The sequence below is a fragment of the Paroedura picta genome, chromosome 14 (assembly GCF_049243985.1).
Source record: "Paroedura picta isolate Pp20150507F chromosome 14, Ppicta_v3.0, whole genome shotgun sequence".
Lineage (NCBI taxonomy): Eukaryota > Metazoa > Chordata > Lepidosauria > Squamata > Gekkonidae > Paroedura > Paroedura picta.
The window spans coordinates 11,315,458-11,337,748 of NC_135382.1; the positions used below are offsets into that span (position 1 = coordinate 11,315,458).

Consider the following 22,291-nt stretch of genomic DNA (forward strand, 5'->3'; position numbering starts at 1 on the left):
TGGGTAAGCAGCAGTTTTCTCCTGGTACGGAGGAGTAAATAACCTGACCTCATTCATAGGGACTTCTGTTTGTGCAGTGGGGTTAGCTGAACAACACCCCTTCAGGCTCACAATCCGCTTTGCGGTGTGACTAGATTGATTCTTGGGCCTCTGAGGGCAGTTTAACTTCACTGCCTAGGTAGAACAGTGGGCATCTTTGCTAATCACTGCCCAATCTATTTCCCTTTAATATTGATTCATGCTGTTGCTGCCGGGGGGTGGATTTACAAGGCTGCATTGTTTCCCTCCAGGCCAAAGAGATTTGATAAAAAGCCAGATGTTCTATTATAGACATTAGTGTACTGTTCTGGAAAGCAACGACTACATTGCCTGATTCAGGGGGCTGCTGTGGTATGCAGGTTGGAAGAAGGGGCTCTGGCCTAGACTGTCTGAGGGCACTACCTTTAAAACAATGCAGTGAGGTTGGCATGTAGGGTCCAGCTAACTTGGGCCACAGTGTGCCAAGCAGGCAACTCTCCCATTTTCTCCTGCAGCAATGTGTATATTTTGATTAACACGCAATACGCTTCGTTATTTCCCGCTCTGTGCTCATAGCACTACTGCCTATACCAGCCTTTCTCAAATTTTACTATTGATAAACCCCAGAAGTGGCATGTTTGTGCAGAACATGGTTGGGAGGCATAGCTGTGTACATACCCACCCAAGGCTCCTTCCCTTCTGGGCCCACTGGCCACTTTGGGTGATGGTGGGGGGGTCAACAGAACCATACACACACACACACTAGTTTCAAAGCCCATTTATAAAAATGGGCTTTGAAAGGGGAGAAGGGGGAAGGGTAAGGGACACGCTCTCACCCACCCACCTTTCCCCCCCCCCCAAATGCGGGCCGGCGCCCCTCCCTCCCAAGGCGAGACAGAACCCCAGGGCCACTCACCGGCTTCGCGCAGCTCCTGTCTGTTACCGGCGCGGGCGTGGTCCTGGGGTGGGCAGAAGGCCAGGGCGGGCTGCAGAGGCGGCGGGCAAGTGGCCTCCTGGTGGGGCCAGCGATTTCCTCGGCGGCATTTTTTTCGCGGCATCCAGCCGCATGCAGCATCCAGCATGTTGCCGGCACCAGAATCCAGTGAAGCCGCTTGCAAGCGGCTGCCAACGTGAAGCGCCTCCGAGAGGTTAGGCCGGCCGCAAGGAAGCCCCCGGCGGCGGCCTGACGCGGCGAGAGGCACTTCACGCCTCTCCCCATGTCAGGCCATCGTGCAGAGAGCGTGCGGCTGCCAGGGCTCCCTTGCGGCTGGCCTGATGCGTTGGAGGCGCTTTGCGCCTCCGACGCATCAGGCCAGTGGCAAAGGGAGCTGCTCCGACACGTCAGGCTGGCCGCAAGGGAGTCCCTGGCAGCCGCGCAGCTGGGGGCTCCCTGCCTTGCAGCCTGACACAGCCAGCAGTACCCCGTTGTTGGCGAGTATCCCGAGGCAGCTGCCTGCGTGCCCCATCGCATACTCCACCTGATAGAGGCGGCGTTCTGGAAAGAAGATCGTCGTTCTGCAATCATATCTTCGGGACATGTTGATTGTAGGCGACTCTGTGCTGCCTCCCGCCTCCGTCCACCGCCTTCCAAAATGGCCGCCGCGCCTGCGCCCTCGCCTCAGAGCCGCTCTGCCCTCCGCCTCTATGCCGCGTCAGGCCGCCAGGCGCGTCAGGCCACCAGGCAGGGAGCTCCCGGCAGTTGCGCGGAGCGCGGCTGCCGGGGACTCCCTGCCCGCCAAATGCCCGCCGCCTGGGAGAGGCCCCGCCGCCCGACAGGCCTCCTACGATCTGGTAAGTGCCTAGAGCCCGCTGTATTACTCATACAGCGGACTTGATTACTAGTATTTATATTTACATGGGGACATTTGCCATCATTGCAGTCATACTCTATGCTGTGGAAATCACTGGTCCTCATGAAATTTACCTTGTCTCAGCCAGGGTCAGGAAACCAAGGGCCCTACCAGAGCTGCAGTTTCCTGGGCAGCTCTGGGACAGAAATCTGGTGGGCTGGGTGGTTTTTTTGGTGTACCATTTACAACGAATATTGTAAGTCACCATTAACTAGCAAGTCTAGGCCTAGCAGCATAAGAGTTTTTCATAAAATACTGCATTAGCCATTTGAGGGAGTTATGCACCACAGCTACCAGAATCTCTCTCCAGTTCAGTTACTGCCATTTCAGACCCCATCAACATGTATTTAGTTTGGATTTTTACACTTTACTTGGCATTTGCCCACATTGAACCTCATTTGCAGCCAGAAGGCCTATTCAGAGAGCCTCACCACCCTGGGCAACTTACTGTAATTCACAAATGTAGCCACTTCACTCCCCACCTTTAATCCACTCCTGCGGAGCGGATTAAATAAAAGGCTAAAGGCTGTTGGGGAGGAGTTAGGGCGGGCTCTGTCCTGGATAAAAACTCAGTGGCAATCCAGGGCCAATTGGGAGGTGTGCTTTGTGCGCCTCCCTAATGGCCACTTGGCCCGTCTCCCAGATGGCCCGCCACTAACTCTACACTCCTCCCGCGCTGCCATCCTTGCCGGATGGCCGCTGGGCAGGAGCCTTGCCCCATGCCGCTGGGCTCTGGGGAAACTTCTTTCCGTCCGCCCAGCAACTGGCCTTCCCTGCCAATGGACCTCCACGATGTCCTACCCTGCCACCCAAGCCCTTCCCACCCCCACCCCGAGCATCTATACCCGCCCGCCCCAGACCATGCCCTTCCCACACCGATCTACAACGGACATCCCCGCCCGCCGATGCCCGCACCCTTCCCACCCCCAAACCCCCACTTACACGCAGCTGCTTCCCCGCCTGTCCCCAGAATTCCCCACTGCCGCGCCCACTCCAAAACTCCTAACAATGCTTTGCTGCCACCAGCGCCAATTCCATGCAGACAAGATGGCACCCATGACTAGCACAATGCCGGTGAACCGCTCCTCAACCAGCAGATTGCTGACGGCCGTCCCAAAATGGCGGCGCTGCAGGGGGGACCACTGTGGAGCCGCTGCCGCCAAACCGCCACACCTTCGCAAGCCGCCTGCCCTCCTGCTGCCCACCTAGGCTCCTGCACGCTGCCACCCGTCCGGGCCCCGTTGAGACTCCAGTACGGGAAGGGGGGGCGCCCAACGACAGCCACCACCCCTCCAAGCCTGGGCCCGTCCACCAGCCTTCCGCGGCCACATTCTCCCCCAGCTAGCGCCCACTGTATTTAAACGACAGCGGGCTTAATTCCTAGTTCCATATAATTAACGATAAAGTTAAAAAGCATGAGTCCTGTGATATTTCATTGCTTATCTTCTACTGTGAAAGCTGACCATTTACTCACTCCTGTTAACCAGTCTTTCTGTAAGTCTAGGTAAAAAACAGCTACTGGGTCCCTCTTGGTGACATGCTTCTTCACCCCCCCCCACCAAAAAAAAAATTAAACAGTGAGGTAAGATTTCCCCTTATGGTTTTTGCTCATCGTTGTACCCACTGACTTTGTCTCAATAGAAATAGATTCTACCAGCTTACCCAGTTGTTGACGTTGTCTAGAACACTGGTAAAGAGTCTATTCTTACAGTACATCTGGGCATTTTGTTGCTGGAAATTATTAAAAACTACAGCAAAAGCTATTCAATGCCCTCAGGGATGTCAAGTCAGAGAGCTGCAGTACTATTAATGTTAACATGCTAAATGGCCACTAGAGGTCACTCCATTCTTCTCATCCAAATGTTCTTACATTGATTGTAGGTAATTAACAAGCTATGACAAGAGCAAAGTTGCTAGCAACTAAATTGGTTTCCTGATCCATATCTACAAGGAAAAACTGGAGTTTTTTGAGACGCTGAATTCCCAGGAAAGACAAATATACATAAGACTAGATTTCATACTCCAATAAATAGATTCAAGCTGACCAGCTTCATATTTACAGATTCTCTAATTTGGCTATGCCTGCAACCTGGCCTTCAAGTTCAGCCAAGGGGAAAGTTTAAGAAAGCAAGCAACAATATAGTTCTACAGTAAAGGTATTGTTAGGTCTTTTGAGTAGCATCTTTCGCACTCGAGTCAAGCAGAGAAAGGTGTGTAGTGTTAAAGGCCACAGTGACAGCATTTTCAGGGATAACAGTACCAACGCAACTTTCTAGAAAAAAGGATACCGGACATATTATCTTTCAAACTCACTTTAATATATAGGTGCCAGCTTGTTGGCCCAAGTTATACTAGTTATTTTCATGTGCTTTTAAAGAACTTTTTTAAAAAGTTGAGGCAGCAGGAATATCCTTCCCTGCCATCCCAGTAAGGAATGTTTCCAAAGTTTAAAAAGGCACTTTGTTGCCACTGATGGGCTGTGACAAGTACAGAGCAGGGTCAAGGACAACCTTCTAAAATGGCTTCTGAACAAGAACTTCTGGGGGGCCTCATTCATGGAACCGGCAGGTCTGGTTTGGCCCTGAAGATTTTGAAGCCAAAGCAAGAGACACAAGGTTTCTCAAACATCAAAGAAAAGGGGGTGGGGAAGCCCTCATGCGTCAAAAGAAAAAGAAGACACCAGGTGATGACAAATGACGAACCCACCCCTACACTCGCTTTGCATGGACAACTGAAACAACTCAAAACAAGTAAGTACTAAAAAGTCACTTTAGTGCTAAACAAAGAACAAAAAACCCAAACAAGATATGCCCCGAGGGAGAGGAAGGACAGAACAGGCCAAGCGTTCAATTCTGAGTGGATTTGCCACCCCAGAGAACGGTCAGGAGCACAGAGGTGGCAACAGCTGAGCTGCACTTAAGCATGGCCACGCAGTCTTCTGCAGGAACCTTACACCACCGGACAACCTGTTGGGATAAAAGATTTAAGTACTGGTTTACCAACAAGAAACATATAACGAAAGTTAACAGAAAACTACAATTTGGTGTATTTATAGCATTCAGAAATATGACTATCATTTCTAGAACAAAAACTGCCTGGATACCCAATATTGAAGCAAACCCACTGTGTCTATCTTTAATCTTTAACCGCTCTTGCAGAGCGGTAGTAATAACTGAGTAAGGGCAATGTGGGAGGAGAAAGGGCGGGCCCTGTCCGGGATAAAAACTCAAGAGGGCCCATCCAGGCCAAGCAGCCAACCGGGGAGTCACCGCTCGGAGGAAGAAGCCTTCCCTGACGGTAAATCCACAGGCCAGCTTCCCCTCGCCCTTGGGAAAGGAGCAGGGACGTTACACGGTGTCCCTGCTCCTTTCCTGCCCCAAGGCCCCGGGTTACTGCCAGGTGGGTGGGTGGGCGGTGGCCTTCTCCCGGCCCCGGGAACAGCTGCGTCATGGACATGGCCAGGCTGATCCTGCGCCTCCCACTAGCGCCGGCTGTATTAAGCTTACAGCGGGATTAAATTCTAGTTTATACATAACCGGCTCTGCCTCAATTTTTCCTCTTCTACATACTGTGTATCCTTTATTCCCCTTGGAAACACAATATCGGAAAGGAGTTACAAACCATCATGCCCCAAGCTACTTCCAAGCACCTGAGAGACCAGGGAACTATAGTAGGTAGGATTACTAGCATGTCTGGATTTCTATCTATGCTTTGTAAACACTGAACACCTTAATAATGTTTTTAGCATAAATTTTTTCTTACTGAAAAACAAAACATTTTAAAGGTTTTTTCATTGCCCGCTATAATTTCTTCAGTCTTTCGTGCTATACAGTTTAAGCATGACACCTTGTCTTGGGAAATGTCTAAAGGAGAACTAAACTCAGTTTACATTCCAAGTGTCTCCCCAAATTTTCTAGCTTATCAGTTGCCCCCCCCCCCCCAATTTTGTCCAGGCTCTTTTTCCCTCTCTGTTCCTGCTAGGAATTCCAAGTATCCCCGTGGCATTTCACCCCACTCATCCCATGCACTGGCTCTTACCCAGGACTTTGAGCAGTTGCAGTGCTACCGCATTCTTTGCCTTTTCGTGGTCTTCCACCACAGAATGCTCCTGCTTGATCCAGATTAACCCACTGAAGGGGGAAGGGTAGTTTGGAATCACCACCTGATACCAAAACTGAAGCCAACCACTGGGTTTCCTCTGGATGCATTTGGTGAGGAATACAGGGGATCCCAGCTGCCGCTCCTCGCACTGCATGTTCAGGTAGCTTAGTGCATGGCCCACTGCCAGCGATGCAGGATGATGATCAACTGACTCACAGGGCCCGGGGCTGGGGGCATCTTCAGAAGAACGACTGGATGGCAGGACCTCTGGGAAGGCTTGCACAGAGGTATGGAATTCCTGCTTGATGTTTGGTTTCAACCAGTCCACCTCGATTTGGTCTCCACAGAGACATAAACTCCCTGCATAAAAACCAGGAAAGAGTTCCCACGCAGTATTCAAGTAATTCAAGGATCTCCTAAATGGTGCCCCAGTATTTGTACACAGTGGGTGGGATCCAGTGGGACTGGTCTGTCTACTGGAGCTGAGAGTAAAGCTGGGTTTGAGTAGCAGCCAGTGCTAGTGTCTAAAGCAAAGTTTGAACCGAGTGGCACCTGCCTAGGAAGAGGAATACCTGGAAACTGGGGGTGGAGCCAGGAATGGCTGGGATTTGGGGAAGGAGGGGCCTTCAGTGAAGTGTAAATTACCTGTCCCTTCCCAATACTCAGGTTTCGGCTGCCCCGGCAACAGCTCATTTGTTGCTTGGCTCCACCTCCCGTGGCAGGCATTTTGTGGCTGTGCCCCCACCTTGTGTCAGAATTCCAAAGGTGCCTATAGGCTCAACCAGGTTAGGGACCCCTGGTTTAAATATATCAAACCTAAATGGTGTTCTTTACAAATACATTTATCAAGGCAAATGAACTAAGAGGAGCTGCCATTTTAACAGGACAGTTCCTGCCTTTTGAGGCAGACATACTTGAACAGTTTTGTGAGTCTACTCTACTATTCCATATGGGTAAGTGTACATTTAGTGTTAATCATGAATTGTCTAACGGCAATCTGTGTCCTTAGTTTTAGTACATTCCCTCTTGGGGGCAAAAGACAGTAAATCAATTCTGCTCCGTAGGTATTATCAAACTCTTTACTCTCTTAAGAAGCTTTCCTCCAACCCTTGAGGAGACTTACCTTCCACCAGCACCTTCTTTGCCATGGCAGCCGCCCAATGCGAGACGTACTTTACCTCTGCGAGCTGCTTCCCTTTCTGGAAAGGGCTTGGGTGCAAGGAGAGGCTAGTCACCCCCGCAGTGAGTTCACAAAGCAGCTGGAGAAGTGGGTGCTTTTTGACAGAGGGAGCCAGCCCGTCCACGGAGAGCTCACATTTCTCAGTGCTTCTGCAGACTACGATGGGGTGCCCAGGTTGGATTTCGAAGTTGTTCAGTGTCAGAATGGCCTCCTGGGCGTTACGCCGGTTGGTATACTTGGCATAAGCAAAGCCGCGGTTCAGGCCGCTAAAGGTCATCATGAGCCGGAATTCGTAGAGCTTCCCCACACTTTGGAAGAGAGGGATTAATTTATCCTCGTAGATATCTTGGGGGATTTTGCCTATGAATACCTCTGAGCCAGAAGGGGGGGTGCTGCCAGCCCAGCCTTTGAAGAGAAGAAATGAGAATAGAATGTCAACTATCCTCCAAAACCAAGGGGGGTCTGGAAAAATATTCCAAGATGCTTGTAGAAGCAAGAATATAACATATTTATTGGGGGGGGGGTTTGTAGTTGAATCCAGTTAGCCTAAATTAATTTGGCTTGAGAGCCAGCATGGTGTAGTGGGCCAGCCACACACTTGCTCACCCTAACCTACCTTACAGGAGAAAAGAATTCCTTAGAGATGAAGTTTTGAGGCAGGGTATGGAGTTTTTGGGAGTTGCTGCTCACAGACATTGAGAGATTGCTGCTGGACTCTTCTTTTCTGCTGCTACAGACAGACTACCACAGCTTTCCATCCTGAGCTACCTCCCAGGGTTGTTGTGAGAATAAACTGGAGGAGAGGCACAGACTGCCTTGGGAGAACGGCATGGTACAAATGACAGCAAAAAAATATCACCTACTAGGGTCACCCTACAGTAAAGGACACAAGGCTGGAAGGACAGCCTGCAATAGCCGCTAAGTGATCTGGTGGACTAAATGCAGACCTGTGGCCCAAGAAGTGGCAGGGTCTCCACCAATCATTTATCATGCCCTTCCAATCCAATCAGCACCAGGGGTTGCTGTGAAACTTGTCTTCAGCCAAAGCAAGTCAGGAAGGGTGGGAGGGAGGCAATCACTGTATCTGGAGAGGGAAACTTCCTCTACTTCTCTTCCCACATGTGCAAAGGCAAAACACAAAAAAATGGCTGGGAGGCTGTAGCTGTGACGTGTGTGCACATGCTGGTTAGTTGTCCACACTATATTAGGAGGCTTGTGGGACGGAGCCTGGGAAAGGGGCGTTAGCCAGGTATAGTACTATGGAGTCTACCCTCTAAAGCAGTTGTTTTCTCCAGGAGAAGGGATTTTGTCTGGAGTGCACTTGTGTTCATTTGCAGATGGGTACTTTTATTTATTTATTTAATTTATATACCGCCCTCCCTGAAGGCTCAGGACGGTTTACATTGAACTTATGAACCATACATGAAACAGTGTATTTTCAGGCCCCCACCAGGAGGTTGGGAAAGAAACAGATATTCCTTGGTATGATCACCCCAGGAGGAGGTTGGCAACCCAGCTGCATTCCAGCCTGAGTGCCTACAGTTATCCCCACACCCGCCATGAGCCATTTGGGAGTGGCGGGAAATAAATCAAAATAATAAGTAATAATAAGTAAAGATAAGTAATAATAACCTTCCTATACCAAAATCCATGGAGCTTAACCAGAGCATGGCTTTTTTTTTTTGGGGGGGGGGGGTCAGCAGAAGATGGTATAAATTCAAGGGGCCATCCATCCAAGAAAATCCCCCACCTTCTGTGAACTACTAGCAAAACTTCACTTCATGCTTAGAAGAACCTGGACTGTTAAGCACAAGAAGATCAGGGTCCAGTAGCACCTTTAAGACCAACAAAAATTTATTCAAGGCGTGAGCTTTTGAGTGCAAGCAGTTTGTTGGTCTTAAAGATGCTCCTGGACTCTGATTTTGTTGTGCAACTTCAGACCAACATGGCTACCCATTTGGATCTGGACTGTTATAGTGATACATTTCTTTTTTTGGGGGGAGGAGGGGGTTTGCTTTTCGTGGGGTTCCCATTTGGCCCACTGCAACTCAGGAACCTGCAAGTGGAAAAGCGAGACTGGGGACCATCATGCACTTCTAAGCGCCCTTTCATCATCTTGGGTACAAAAAGGACGACGGGGGATTTGGCTCCGAACAGAGCGCTAAGCCGCCTTGGCCGCAGGGCCCCGAGTCGTGGCGCCCAAACTCATCCGAGAAAAGTTCATCAACTGCGCTGCGCTCCCCACCCCTCTCCTCAACCCCCCCCCCCCCCCGGGAAAACTTTCTGGCTCCGGGGACTTTCCTCTCTTAAACCGCCCGGGGGGAGACCAAGGCGGCTCACAAGCGCCCGCCCGACGGCTCCGTCCCTTCCGACGGGCTGAATGACTTACCTGGCGGCGGGCCTCCGTATTTCCTCTGCCCGTTCACCTGCACGAGGCGGGTGCCCGTCTGGCGCGCCCACTGGGCCAGGGCCTCCTTGTTGCGACGGTTCAGCACGGCGCTCCAGCCCTGCCAAGGCAAACACAGCGCCGCTCCAGCCAGCCGCCCTGCGGGAAAGCCGCCGCGACGGGGCCGGCCTCGCGCTCGCCTCTCTCGCCCTCCGAGGAGGAGGAGGAGGCCAGAAGCCCCCCCCCCCAGCAAGGGGGGAGGAAGCCCCAGAGCCCGCCCGCCCCGAGCCGCCCCTCCGCGCACCTGCTCCACAGCCCCGTCGTCGCCGCCGCTGCCGCCCGCTTCCATGGCGCCTCGCCCCGAATTCACGGCCACGCCCGCCTCGTGCTCCGGCCGCCGCTTTTATAGGCGCCAGCAGCCGTCGGGGGAGGGGAGGGGCGTCACTCCGGCCCCGCTGATTGGGCGGGGGGCTCCTCAACTCTCTGCCCCCCCCCGGGGCCTCCCAACGCACGCGCGCAGAAGGCCGCCGGAGCCTTTCGGGAGGTCACGGTTTGGTCACCTGCGCTCGAGGGCCGTGCTGAGAACTAGACGAGTTGGAGCATTTTATGCCCCCCTCCAACGCTGTCTCCTCTTGCCTTCCAGGAAGCCCCTAAGTCCCCAGCCTTTTTATCACCGGGGACCACTCGACGCTTGACAATTTTACCGAGGCCCACTGCCCTAATGCTCTCTGACTCTGGTCACTACAGTAATGTTTAAACCTCCCTTCAAAATAAGATACAGACACGCCACAACAATGAACATAAGGAACATTTTATTTTCATGGGAATTTTAACTCATGACAATGACAAATCAGTGGGAACCCTGAGCTTGTTTCTCTGCAACGAGATGGTCCCATCTGGGAGTGATGGGAGACAAGGACACCCGAAGTGTGTTGTAAAGGGGGGGGGGGAGAAGGCATCCTTCGGGGCCCGCCTCCAATTAGTCCACAGGTTGGGGATTGCTACCCTAGGGCTCTGGTTCTCAACCTTCCTCATGCCACGACCCTTCCATGCAGTTCCTCAGGTTGTCTTGAGCCCCAACCATAAAATGATGCAAGGGTTCTTTTACAGTAATTAAACCCAAACTGACCAATGGCGTAAAGATCCATTGTTCATGATTGCATATAAATGGGTTTTACCCCCCCGGGGTTTCTCAGTTCAGTTCTGTCTCTTGTCCCACCATGCCGATTGTCTTGCTCTTTTCCGCAGCTCCAGACAGATGAACACTCTATCTCAATCTACCCCACAAGGCTGTTTTGTTTATGGTGTCCCCCCAAAAAAAACTGCTTGCCCTGCCACAACCCCTGTGAAAGGGTCATTTGACCCCCAGGTTCTTCTTAACTTTTTCCAGTTTCCTTCTCTCCTTCCCGCCCTTGAGACAACCTACCTTCATCTGTCCCCATCTTCAGTTTTCCTTCTGTTCTTCCCCCAGTCACTTGTCCCTGGGGAAAGCTGTGTGGTGCTGGCCACCAGGCCCAGGTTGCAGTGGGGAACCCACAAGGGCTTGTGTGTGTGTGTGTGTGGGGGGGGGGGGAAGGTAACCTTATTTCTACCAGCATCTCCCTTCCCACACTATTTTCTCTTTGGTTCTTCCTGACACCTCCGTATCCTCATAGTCTCAGCTTGATGTGGTGGCTAAGAACAGCGGCTTCTAATCTGGCAAGCTAGGTTTGATTACCTGCTTCTCCACATGCAGCGAGCTGGCTGACCTTGGGCTAGTCACAGTCCTAATAGAGCTGTTCTGACCAATAGTTCTCTTACAGCTCTCAGCCCACCTACCTCACAGAGTGTCTGTTGTGGGGAGAGAAAAGGAAAGGTCCTTGTAAACCACCTACTCCTGGTAGAGAGAAGTGGCATATAACCACCAACTCTTCTTCTTTCTCCTCCCCTCTACCCCAAAACTACAGGCACTGGATTTGGGACTGTATCTAGAGAACTATAATGTCCAGATCACGCAAGTTGATGGTACCACTTTACTCTGCTCTGGATAGGCCTCATTTAGAGTATTGTGTTCAGTTTTGGGCGGCACAATTGAAGAAGGGTGTAGACAAACTGGAGCAAGTCCAGAGGAGGGCAGCGAAAATGGTGAGGGATTTGGAGGAAAGGTTGAGGGAGCTTGGTGTATTTAGCCTGGAGAGAAGATGACAAAGAGGTGATATGATAGCCATCTTCAAGTACTTGAAGAGCTGTCACGTCCAGCAGGGGTAGTCAACCTGTGGTCCTCCAGATGTTCATGGACTACAATTCCCATGGGAATTGTAGTCCATGAACATCTTGAGGACCACAGGTTGACTACCCCTGACGTAGAGGATGGAGCAGAGTTGTTTTCTGTGGCCCCAGAGGATCGGACCAAAACCTATGGGATGAAGTTAATTCAAAAGAATTTTGAGCTAAACATCCCTAAGAAGATCCTGACAGCTAGAGCTGTTCCTCAGTGGAACAGGCTTCCTCCGGAGGTGGTGGGTTCTCCTTTGGGAGTTCTTAAGCAGAGTCTAGACAGAAATGCTGATTCTGTGAATTTAAGCAGATTGTAAGTGGGTGGGCAGAAGGGACTGCATCAGTGCTTGGCTCTTGTGGCCCTTCCTTGCATACCCAGGGAAATGCCAATTGCCACTTTGGAATCAGAAGGTGCATTTCTTCCAGGCTGACTGGTCATGGATTCTGGTTTTTAGAAGGGCATCATCTAGGCATGCAATTGGGGTCACTTTGGGTGGGCAGGTAGATGTTAATTTCCTGCATTCTGCAGGGGGTTGGACTAGATGACCCTGGAGGACCTTTCAAACTCTATGATTCTAAGGTAAAAACCTTAGAAATGTCTCTCCCTCCCATGCTACTTTCCTGGCAGGTGCTAAGGCTGACTGTACTGTTGTGGCTACCTGGCAGTGGCCACGAGGAGCATTTCTTTCTTAAAGCTACAGGCACCGTGTTTTTTTTTTTTTACAAGGTGTTTCATTTCCTTGATGCATTCTTTGTTTCTTTTCTGGGGCTTTCCTCAGGTTTGTAGAAAGATCCATCTTGTGAGTTCATGGTTTTAATTTCCAGATTTAAGTACCCACAGACTTGGCCCTGTTGAGAATTAGATATGTCGATGACAATAGTACTGTTTGTTTCAAGAAAGAGCAGGTCATCTGTTCCCATGGAATGAGAGCATCCATTTCCACGGCAATTTCAGTTAAAAATATTCTTAAATGAAGCCACACAAGACTTGTGAACGCACATTCCACACAGTGGAGGACTGCGAAGGAGCTCTCTGGCCATTGTAGAGAGGCAAAACAGCTTTTCTTAACTCCAGAACACAACAACAGATAACTTTGCTGCATAACTGCAAGGAAAACTCGGGAACATAAACACAGCAGAAAATAGAGAAGGATAACATTTTATTAAACTACCAATTGATATAATCAAACAGCAGCGGTGTGAAGCCAAAAGGGTACGGATGGACGAGGCCCCACCTTGTCCAGCTGAAGGATGCAGCCACCCAAACGATCGCAGGCTGGATGGGGTCCTCCAAATATTTTCACGCTTCTTCTGCAGAAATTACCTTTTCTCTTTTAAAAGACTATGTTTTGCCATCATTCATGCCCAGGCGCTTCAGAGTACAATAAATTATACAGCTTTGGAGGAGGGCCCTTCCCCATAGATTGACTATCCAATGTTGCCCCATGGGCAGAACTGGCTCAGCCTCTGGAGGTAGGACTCAGCAGTTCTCCAGGAAACCTTTCCAGCGTGGGTGGCAGGAAGCTCTCTAGGACAGGCATGTTCGCCTCTTGATTTCCTCCACAAGTTTGCCTCTGCAAATATCCACCTGCAAAGAGAAACAGGACTGAGTTGCAGCATATCTGTCATTCTGTCGATCACTGTTGAAGCTGCCCATTTTTTAAAAACTAAAAACATTTATTCTGCCTTCTTAAGTCACAGATATCCCCCCCCCCCACTTTCTGAGGGAAAGGGGCAAAAGGGAGGAGCTGGAGGGCAAAGAGGGGCTTGGTGTGAATCCCATCCATAAATCTTTCGGGTACAATTCTCAGTTTAAAGGACTGGAACAGATTAGGTTGTTACATGTAATGGATGGTGAAAGGGGTCAGAGGTCCCAATTTCTTTCACAGGAGAAAACAAGGCAGGATAAACAACAGCTAATTTAAGAAGAAGGACTTTGAATTGACTGTCAGTTAAGGGATATGGAGTGATACATTAGGAACATCCTGTTAAAACTTGAGAAGAAATGCATTTTGTTTTTAGAGCCTGAAATGAGCAAAAATTTCCCTTTGCGTTCTAAATAAAAGCTTTATTTCCTCCTCTCTAGGCAGAGGTGAAGGAGTGAAGGAGAGTGAAGGAGGAGAGTGCAAAAGTTGGCTTGAAACTCAACATCAAGAAAATGACGATCTGGCCCTCTCTATTTCTGGCAAACAGATGCGGAAGAAATGGAGGTAGTGACAGCTGGACCATAAGGAAGGCCGAGCGTCAAAGAATTGAGGCTTTTGAACTCTGGTGCTGGAGAAGACTCTTGCGAGTCCCTTGGACTCAGTCCTATAGGATAGTGGTCCCCAACCACCGGGCACCGGTCCGCGGCTCCCCCCCGCCCTCCCCCGCAGTAAAAAACTTCCCAGGCCGCAAGCTTGCGGCCCGGGAAGCTTCTTACTGTGGGGGGGGGGGGAGAGGGAAGCAGGGTGCATGCGCGGCATGTGCGGCCGGGCAATCGCCCTCCCTGCTGCCGCCGGTCCCTAGCCTCAAAAAGGTTGGGGACCACTGCTATAGGAGATAAGCCCTGACTGCTCCTTAGAAGGCCAGATACTGAAGATGAAACTCAAATACTTTGGCCACCTCATGAGAAGGAAGGACTCCCTGGAGAAGAGCCTAATGCTGGGAGCGATCGAGGGCAAAAGAAGAAGGGGACGACAGAGAATGAGGTGGCTGGATGGAATCACTGAAGCAGTAAGTGCAAACTTAAATGGACTCTGGGGAATGGTAGAGGACAGGAAGGCCTGGAGGATCATTGTCCATGGGGTCGCGATGGGTCGGACATGACTTCGCACCTAACAACAAGAAGACAGAGAACAGGCAGACAGCGGAGAAGTCAGTTCAACTGCCTTCCGAACTCTGCCTCAACCCAGCTCCAGACAAATGTTAATGGATCTAGACAACTGGATGGTCAAGCTCCCCCGCCCCTTTCAAGCAGGGAACAGAGATTTGGAGGAATTAAATACTAGAGAGGCTTCAGGAAGGAACAGAGGAAGAGATCTCCAGGAAAAGCCTCTTGGACCAAGCCTGACCTGAGTAGTGGATAGGGAAAAGAGAGGGCATAAAACTGGAGAGCAAGGAGTAAGTGCTCCTTGGTGATAATTCCATAAGTGCAGGCAGAATTCTTTAACTGTGGGAAGAAGCTGTAAGGTAATGAAAACTCTGTAGAGATCTATAATATCCTAAGCATTTTAATATATGAAGGGGCAGGTACATGGAGGAACTGACTTTCACCCTTTTTTATCTTTTGCTCAGTTTGATGCTGTGCTATAAGTATAGTTTGTGAGCATTTTAAAAACTACTTTGTAAATATTGATGCTGGTAGTCGTTCTCTGTACCACATAGACCTCCACTGTCTTGGATATGCTATTTTTTAAAAAAGTGGTAGGAAGAAGGCAGTTAATTGGCAAATAACTATTCCTCCAGGTTTCTGTGACCAGGAGCTGGGGAGCAGGAGGGTTGGAGTGGTTTCTCAGTGGAACAGGCTTCATGGGGAGGTGGTGGGTTCTCCATCTTTGGAAATTTTTAAACAGAGGCTGGATAGCCATCTGACAGAGAGGTTGATTCTGTGAAGGTTCAAGGGGGTGGCAGGTGACAGTGGATGAGAAATAGGATTATGAGTGTCCTGCACTGTGCCAAGGGTTGGATTAAATCAGGGATAGTCAAACTGCGGCCCTCCAGATGTCCATGGACTACAATCCCCAGAAGCCCCTGCCAGCATTCGCTGGCAGGGGCTTCTGGGAATTGTAGTCCATGGACATCTGTTTGGCATTCGCTGGCAGGGGCTCCTGGGAATTGTAGTCCATGGACATCTGGAGGGCCGCAGTTTGACTACCCCTGGATTAGATGACCCAGGAGTCTCTTCCAATTCTGTTACTCTATGATACAAAAGTAAGCTCTCAGAACTTGGAAGGGTAGCTGGGAGTCCAGCAGGCAATTCTGTACAAAGTTCAGGTGGTGGCAGTAGTTATCTGAGAAAGACCTTGGAGGGCAGGGTGGAACAGAACCTGCAGGCCACAGCAAGCCTGTTCCACCACAAAGCTTGAATGGGTTCCGTGTGTGTTCAGTGAGTGTACAACAGTGACTTGCAGATCTACAATAGTATGTCCTGGATTAAACAGAGATCTCTCTCATTATCCTCTCTCCGCAACAGGTCCCTTCTTGCAGTAGGTGGGCTGAGAGTGTTCTTTGAGAACTGAGGCTGGCCCAAGGTTACCCAGCAGGCCTCACGTGTCTTCAAAGGGGCTTATAATCACCTTCCCTTCCTCTCCCCATAAAAGACACCCTGTGAGGTAGGTGGGGCTGAGAGATCTCTGAGAGAACTGTGACTGGCCCAAGGTCACCCAGAAGGCTTCATGTGGAGGAGGGGTGAATCAAACTCAGTTCTCCAGATTAGAGTCTGCCACTCTTACCCACTAGACCAGGTGGGCAAACTGTGGCCCTCCAGATGTCCATGGACTACAAGTCCCATGAGCCCCAGCCATGCTTGGACTTGTAGTCCATGGACATCTGGAGGGCCACAGCTTGCCCACACCTGGTCTAGACCATGCTGGCTTGCTGGTGTTCTGCCTCGCTACCGGTGATTTAGCAAGGCAGGGGCTCATGGGACTTGTAGTCCATGGACATCTGGAGGGCCACAGTTTGCCCACACCTGGTCTAGACCATGCTGGCTTGCTGGTGTTCTGCTTGGCTAACGGTGACTTTTGCACCTGTGGTGGTGAAAAGTGCTGTCAAGTTGTAACTAACTTTCGGGAGCCCCACGGGGATTTCAAGGTGAGAAACGTTCAGAGGTGGTTTGACATGGCCTGCCTCTGTGCAGCTCCCCTGGAATTCTTTCATAGTCTCTCATCCAAACAATCACCAGAGCTGATCCTGCTTAGCTTCTGAGATCTGATGAGATCAGCCACATCTGGAGGCTGGTAATGCTGATTTGTGGTCTGGGAAGGACACAGTTAAACAGGGATTTAAATATGTTTAAGGTTCATCTGGGAAAAGACTTCAAGCATTTGCGTGCAAAATCCAGGCTCCCAAGAGCAAATTTAGATGCAGAGCAAAAATTGCTTTGCAATGCAATAACTAGTTGTGCAGTTCTTAGGATCCTTTGTTATATTTTAAAAGAGCAGATTGGAAAATAACCTGCCTCATCCCTGAAACGCTGCCAGAGTCTGCATGTTAACAGACACACTACTTTCAGTTACTTACAGTTTCCCATCTTTCTGGTGTAGTGATTGGAGTGTCAGGCTCAGATCTGGGAGATCTAGGTTCGAATTCCCCACTTCCCCATGGAAAGCTTGCTGGGTGACTGTGGAATTAAGTTTGAGTCCAGTGGCACCTTTAAGATCAACTGAGTTTTATTCAAGGTTTTGTGTGCAGGTGACAGGTTACAAACTTGACGGTCGCCGGTGGAATCAAACTTTGTTCTGCTGCTTCAGAGCCAACATGGCTGTCCAAATGAATCTATCTTCACGGGTGACTTTGGACCAGTCATTCTCTTCTGCCTAACCTACTTAACAGAATGGTTTCCTGGAGGGCAAAACTAAGGAAAGGACTGGGGAGGAAGCTGAAGTAAAATGCAAATTCAAATTGTTGGAATATATAGAAAAGAAATACTACAGTTTAATTCAGAAGAGAGAGTAAACCATCAAAAATCAGACTCAAAAATCAGTCAGGAAGAGTTACATCCAAGTTGCTTAGGAGGCTGAGGCAGGTTCCCAGTTACTTATTGTAATTTCCTCGTTCCTTATTTGTCCCCTTGGAGGGCAGCGTCCTCTGAATGTGGGGGTGAACAATTTGGAGGAGCTCAAACCTTATTTTGGGGTTTCAGAGCATTTAAATTATCCTCCATTCCTGTTGTCAGATTTGTGAATAAGGAAGAAGGAAAGGGGAATAAGGAACTGGGAACCAACCGCTGCCTCAGGAAGAGCAAAGCTGGAAAGGAGGGCAAGCAAAACTGCTATGGAAGAAAGCCTCTAATTGTTTAAGCATTGAGCTCAACCTGTTTTAAAGCACTGAAGCTAGGGATTTGGTCCTCTTGCCAGAGGCATTCTCTACACAATCAGGCACTTCACACCTGGTGGGAGGCTCTGGCACTCCCAGACTCCTTGTCTCCTGCATTTGCAAGGGACCAGAGAGCCCCAGGGAGCCTAATTAGCTAACATAGGAGTCAGCTGAAGCCCAAGAAGGGACCTGAATTCTAACTCCATGTCTATGCCTATGCCTTTTTTGTCCTGCCCATCTACAGAGCACCCTCCTGGAACAATAAACCAAGAAAATCTATGCTTAGAGCTGTAAGATTTCCTGGATTTTCCAAGTGAACAAATAAATAGACCTTTTTGTCCCCCCACTCCCAGTGGGAATTAAACTCAGTTCTCCAGATTTCCCTGGGAGGAGGGGGAGAAACATACCTAAGTTTTGAGAAAAATTGAAATATTACTTTACTACTCCAACCTAAACTTCTTACTGATTTAACAATCAAATGAATCATTTATAACTTGGCATTTAAATGGGTAGTACTTGGCAGGTGAAGAGCCTCTTGTGGCGCAGAGTGGTAAGGCAGCATGCTGTCTGCCCATGAGGTTGGGAGTTCGATCCCAGCAGCCGGATCAAGGTTGACTCAGCCTTCCATCCTTCCGAGGTCAGTGAAATGAGTACCCAGCTTGCTGGGGGGTAAACGGTAATGACTGGGGAAGGCACTAGCAAACCACCCCGTATTGAGTCTGCCATGAAAACGCTAGAGGGCGTCACCCCAAGGGTCAGACATGACCCGGTGCTTGCACAGGGGATACCTTTACCTTTACTTGGCAGGTATGTGGAAATTTAAAAAATATATTTTTTCTATTTAAAAATTATAAGTAGACTCCCAACATCTGACAGTCATGGCTTTCTGCAAATGACACAACTGAATTATTCAAGAGGGCTTCTCCATGCAGGCAACATACTAGCACTGCACTGAGTTACTTTCAAAATAACTTGGATAAATTATTAGGGACTGTGGTCTACACTACTGTGCATAGCTTGTTGAAACCAGAAGAAGAGTTGGTTTTTATAACCCACTTTTTACTGCCAGGAGGAGTTTCAAAGCAGCTTACAGTCGCCTTCCCTTTCCTCTCCCCACAACAGACACCCTGTGAGGGAGGTGAGGCTGAGAGAGCCCTGACATTACTGCTTTATCAGTGCTGTGGTGAACCCAAGGTCACTCAGCTGGCTGCATGTGGGAGAGCAGGAAATCAAACCTGGCTTGCCAGATTAGACGCCTCTGCTCTTAACTGTTATACGCTGGAACATGCTACAGAATTTTGAATTTTTTAATGTGTCACGGTAATACATAAGCTTTGCTTCAGTTCTGTTTTTATATCTGGTTAGTTCTACAAATGTAAATCCTATTGCTCACTGCATGTCCCATTCATCAGTTCTATCGACTCACTGCTACGTAATTTCCCTTGAATCCAAGTGAGAAAGGAGGACCACAGACAAGGTAAGCAAGCGTTTGAGGAAACATGCAAACAGCAACATGCTAACTTGAATTTTTGCTGTCTGAGAGGTATGAAAAAATAAAAGGAATTAGGAGAACAAATTCTTTAGTATGCAAAAGGAAGTGTATTAATTGAACAGCAATGCTCTCCTACATTGTCATTGCCCTCACAAGTCTATCAGCATATCTGGATATTAAATAAAACCTCAGAACATTGGACCAAACTGAACTCTGTCATAATGCATTAGGGTTGGGCATCCAAAGTGGCTGTTTGCACCCAAAGCAGCTAGTGCCACGGTGTGGGGGGGAGGTGCCAGTGCCCCCCCCCCCCCGTGAAGCAGCACTTAGGACGCTGAGGCGCCCAACCCTAGTATTTAGTGATAATGCATTATGACAGAGTTCATATAGTGTGCTGTTACCAATCTTTTTTACATTTAAACAAGCAAAAGAAAAAAAATCCTTTAATGTATTGCATATGCAAACGTACACCTAATGATGTATGTTTTCTTACATCCAATTTTTCATACTGAACGTTTTAAATAAAATTCTCTTTCCCTCATTCCAAAAAGGGAGGGGCAAAGAAAGGCTTGTGTGTGTATATACTTGTTCCTGGAAGTTTCCTCATTTTCCTAGTTGAAAAAGTTCTCAGACTGTTTTCTTGCTCAGAGTCCAGTAGCACCTTTAAGACCAACACAGATATATTCAAGGTGTGAGCTCATGCCTTAAATAAATCTGTGTTGGTCTTGAAGGTGCCACTGGACTCTGATTTTGTTTTGTTGTGTTGCTTCAGACCAACACGGCTACCCACCTGAATCTAATGTTTTCTTTCTGTACATTTTGGGTGAGAAAAGCCTTCTCTTTAAGAAAGCATCTCACTCATTCTAAAAGAGAAAACAGGGTTTGGTCCCTTCCCTATTTCCCTTTTCTTGCCAGAAAATCAAAAAAGTCTTGGAAAAATTAGTCTCCCAGTTTCCCTCCCTCTCAGCGCTTCACATTTAGTTATGTTCAGTGCAGAAACGGATAAAGTTGGGCGCTATCAATTGATTTCCATCCTCCCTGCATCACCATTTTATTCTTATGACCCACCCTGCCCTGGACAGCTCAGGTCAGGTAACACAAAGCATTACCAAAAAAACAAAACCAATCAAGCCAAAAGGGGTCTGGGTACCTCCTCTCTGGAGGCGACGTCTCGCAGCTTGACCACTCCGTCCTTCAGTTCCTGTTCCCCAAGAATGGCCACCAGAGGGATGCCCGTCTCCTCACAGTACTGCAGCTGGTTCAGCAGCTTGGGGTTCTTCTTATAAAGCATTTCTGCCTAGAGAAGGAACAAAAATAATGAACTGGGAGGGGTGGGTCCCAGTGAAGAAACAAATCTAGAATGATACAGATGCACTGGGAAACCAATATGGCAATAAAATATCCAAATTAGACTTTTATAGAATCATCTCTCTTCAGTTTCAGTAATTCTTTTATTCTTATTTCACACAAGTCCCGATGCGTTTTGCCTTACAGCTTACGCGTTTTGCCTTACGCCTCAGGCGTCTGAAGCGCCACAAGCTAAGTTCAGCTATTGTGTGACCTTATACTCTGTCAAGAGATTCCTTAATAAGTTGAAGTTGGTCCTTAAATATAAAAACCGTCCCTTGAAAAAGCTGTAAGGCGAAACGCGTCGGGACTTGTGTGAAATAAGAATAAAAGAATTACTGAAACTGAAGAAAGATGACTCTATATAAGTCTAATTTGGATATTTTATTGCCATATTGGTTTCCCAGTGCATCTGTATTATTCTATAGAGAAGGAACAAAGCAGACAGTGTTAGAGGTCAGACATCTACAGCCAGAGAACTGTGACTGGCTCAAGGTCACCCAGCAGGCCTCATGTCTCAAAAGGGCTTACAATCGCTTTCCCTTCCTCTCCCCACAATTGGCCCCTTGCGAGGCAGGTGGGGCTGAGAGCTCGGACAGAACTGGGACTGGCCCAAGGTCACCCAGCTGGCTGCGTGCGGAATAATGGGGAATCAAACACAGCCCTCCAGATTAGGGTCAGTTGCTCTTTAAGCACTATGCCAACTCTAGCTTTCAAGAGGAAGGTCTGACTGGCCAGTGCCCTGCGTGAATTGCTCATGTGACCCAGCACAGGCCCCAGAATCAATGCAGCTCTGTGGCACGCAAGCGGAGGCCAGAGGGCTCCTGATCAGCCCAGACCAGCGGTGACTCATCCAAGGCTCTGTGGTGCACCAGGCAAACTATGGCTTTGGCACCCATCTTGTTCAGCATTTCCTTTTCCACAGTGTCAAACCAACAAACATCACAAAAAGGGGCACAGCTGCCCCCACTACGAACCCCAATCAGATGGCATTCTGACATCCGTAGCACACAGTGGTGTCATGTCAGCCTTTGGCCACCCTCTCCTTCGCCACAACTCCCTCCAATCCCCTCCCCCCTCGAGCGACCATGAGGACTAGGCTTGAGCGCTTTGTCTGCTTTGGCTGCCATTCAAGCCCAAAATGGGCACCTGTTGGGGACCCATTTCCAGATTCCAGCCAGCACACTGTCAGAGCTGTCTTACACTGGCTAAAGTTCCCAGATGGCCCTTATTCCAAAAAATGGGAATTATTGTTACAGTCTCTATTTTGGAACACATCAGCTCCAAATATCACTGGACTGGCACAAAAACCGTCTAGCTTTAAACTGTCAATCTGAGACCCAGAGATAAAGCCCGAGGCTTCTCTGTTAGCACAGAGAAGGCTTGTGAATCAGAATATCTACTGGGGGTGGAGCAGAGAAGATCAGCTGGTGCACATGTTTAGCTTTGATTCAAATGTATTTGCCTGGCAGGGGAATCCAGCAACTTCGGGACAGGGGCAACTGCAGAAATCTGGGCTTGCTCCTCAAAGCTGCAAGACGCTGACCCAGGCTTGTGCCTGCATGGCTCAGAAAGCCCCTGAAAAGGAAACGCCAGCAGCATCGCGAGTGGCCCAGATTGGATCAGTAAGTGCAGGCTGACCG

General features: G+C 49.1%; 2 protein-coding genes across 2 annotated transcripts in view; both read right to left on the reverse strand.

Moving 5' to 3' along the window:
- Nucleotides 1-4,164: 4,164 nt before the first annotated feature.
- DND1 (DND microRNA-mediated repression inhibitor 1) lies at nt 4,165-9,989 on the reverse strand. The gene is made up of 5 exons (XM_077310007.1): nt 9,840-9,989; nt 9,539-9,656; nt 7,093-7,554; nt 5,907-6,329; nt 4,165-4,834 (listed from the first exon to the last, which is right to left on the reverse strand). Exons 1-5 carry the CDS (start codon nt 9,882-9,884, stop codon nt 4,818-4,820), a joined length of 1,065 nt encoding a protein of 354 aa, XP_077166122.1. The 5' UTR covers nt 9,885-9,989; the 3' UTR covers nt 4,165-4,817.
- A 2,945-nt stretch (nt 9,990-12,934) lies between these two features.
- HARS1 (histidyl-tRNA synthetase 1) overlaps nt 12,935-22,291 on the reverse strand; it is a 38,609-nt gene continuing 29,252 nt past the window's right edge. The window contains exons 12-13 of the mRNA XM_077309971.1: nt 20,452-20,598; nt 12,935-13,379 (exon numbers count right to left, since the gene is read on the reverse strand). Of these exons, the coding sequence (XP_077166086.1) occupies nt 13,320-13,379; nt 20,452-20,598 (207 nt within the window). The 3' untranslated portion in view covers nt 12,935-13,319. The remainder of the gene's footprint in view (nt 13,380-20,451; nt 20,599-22,291) is intronic.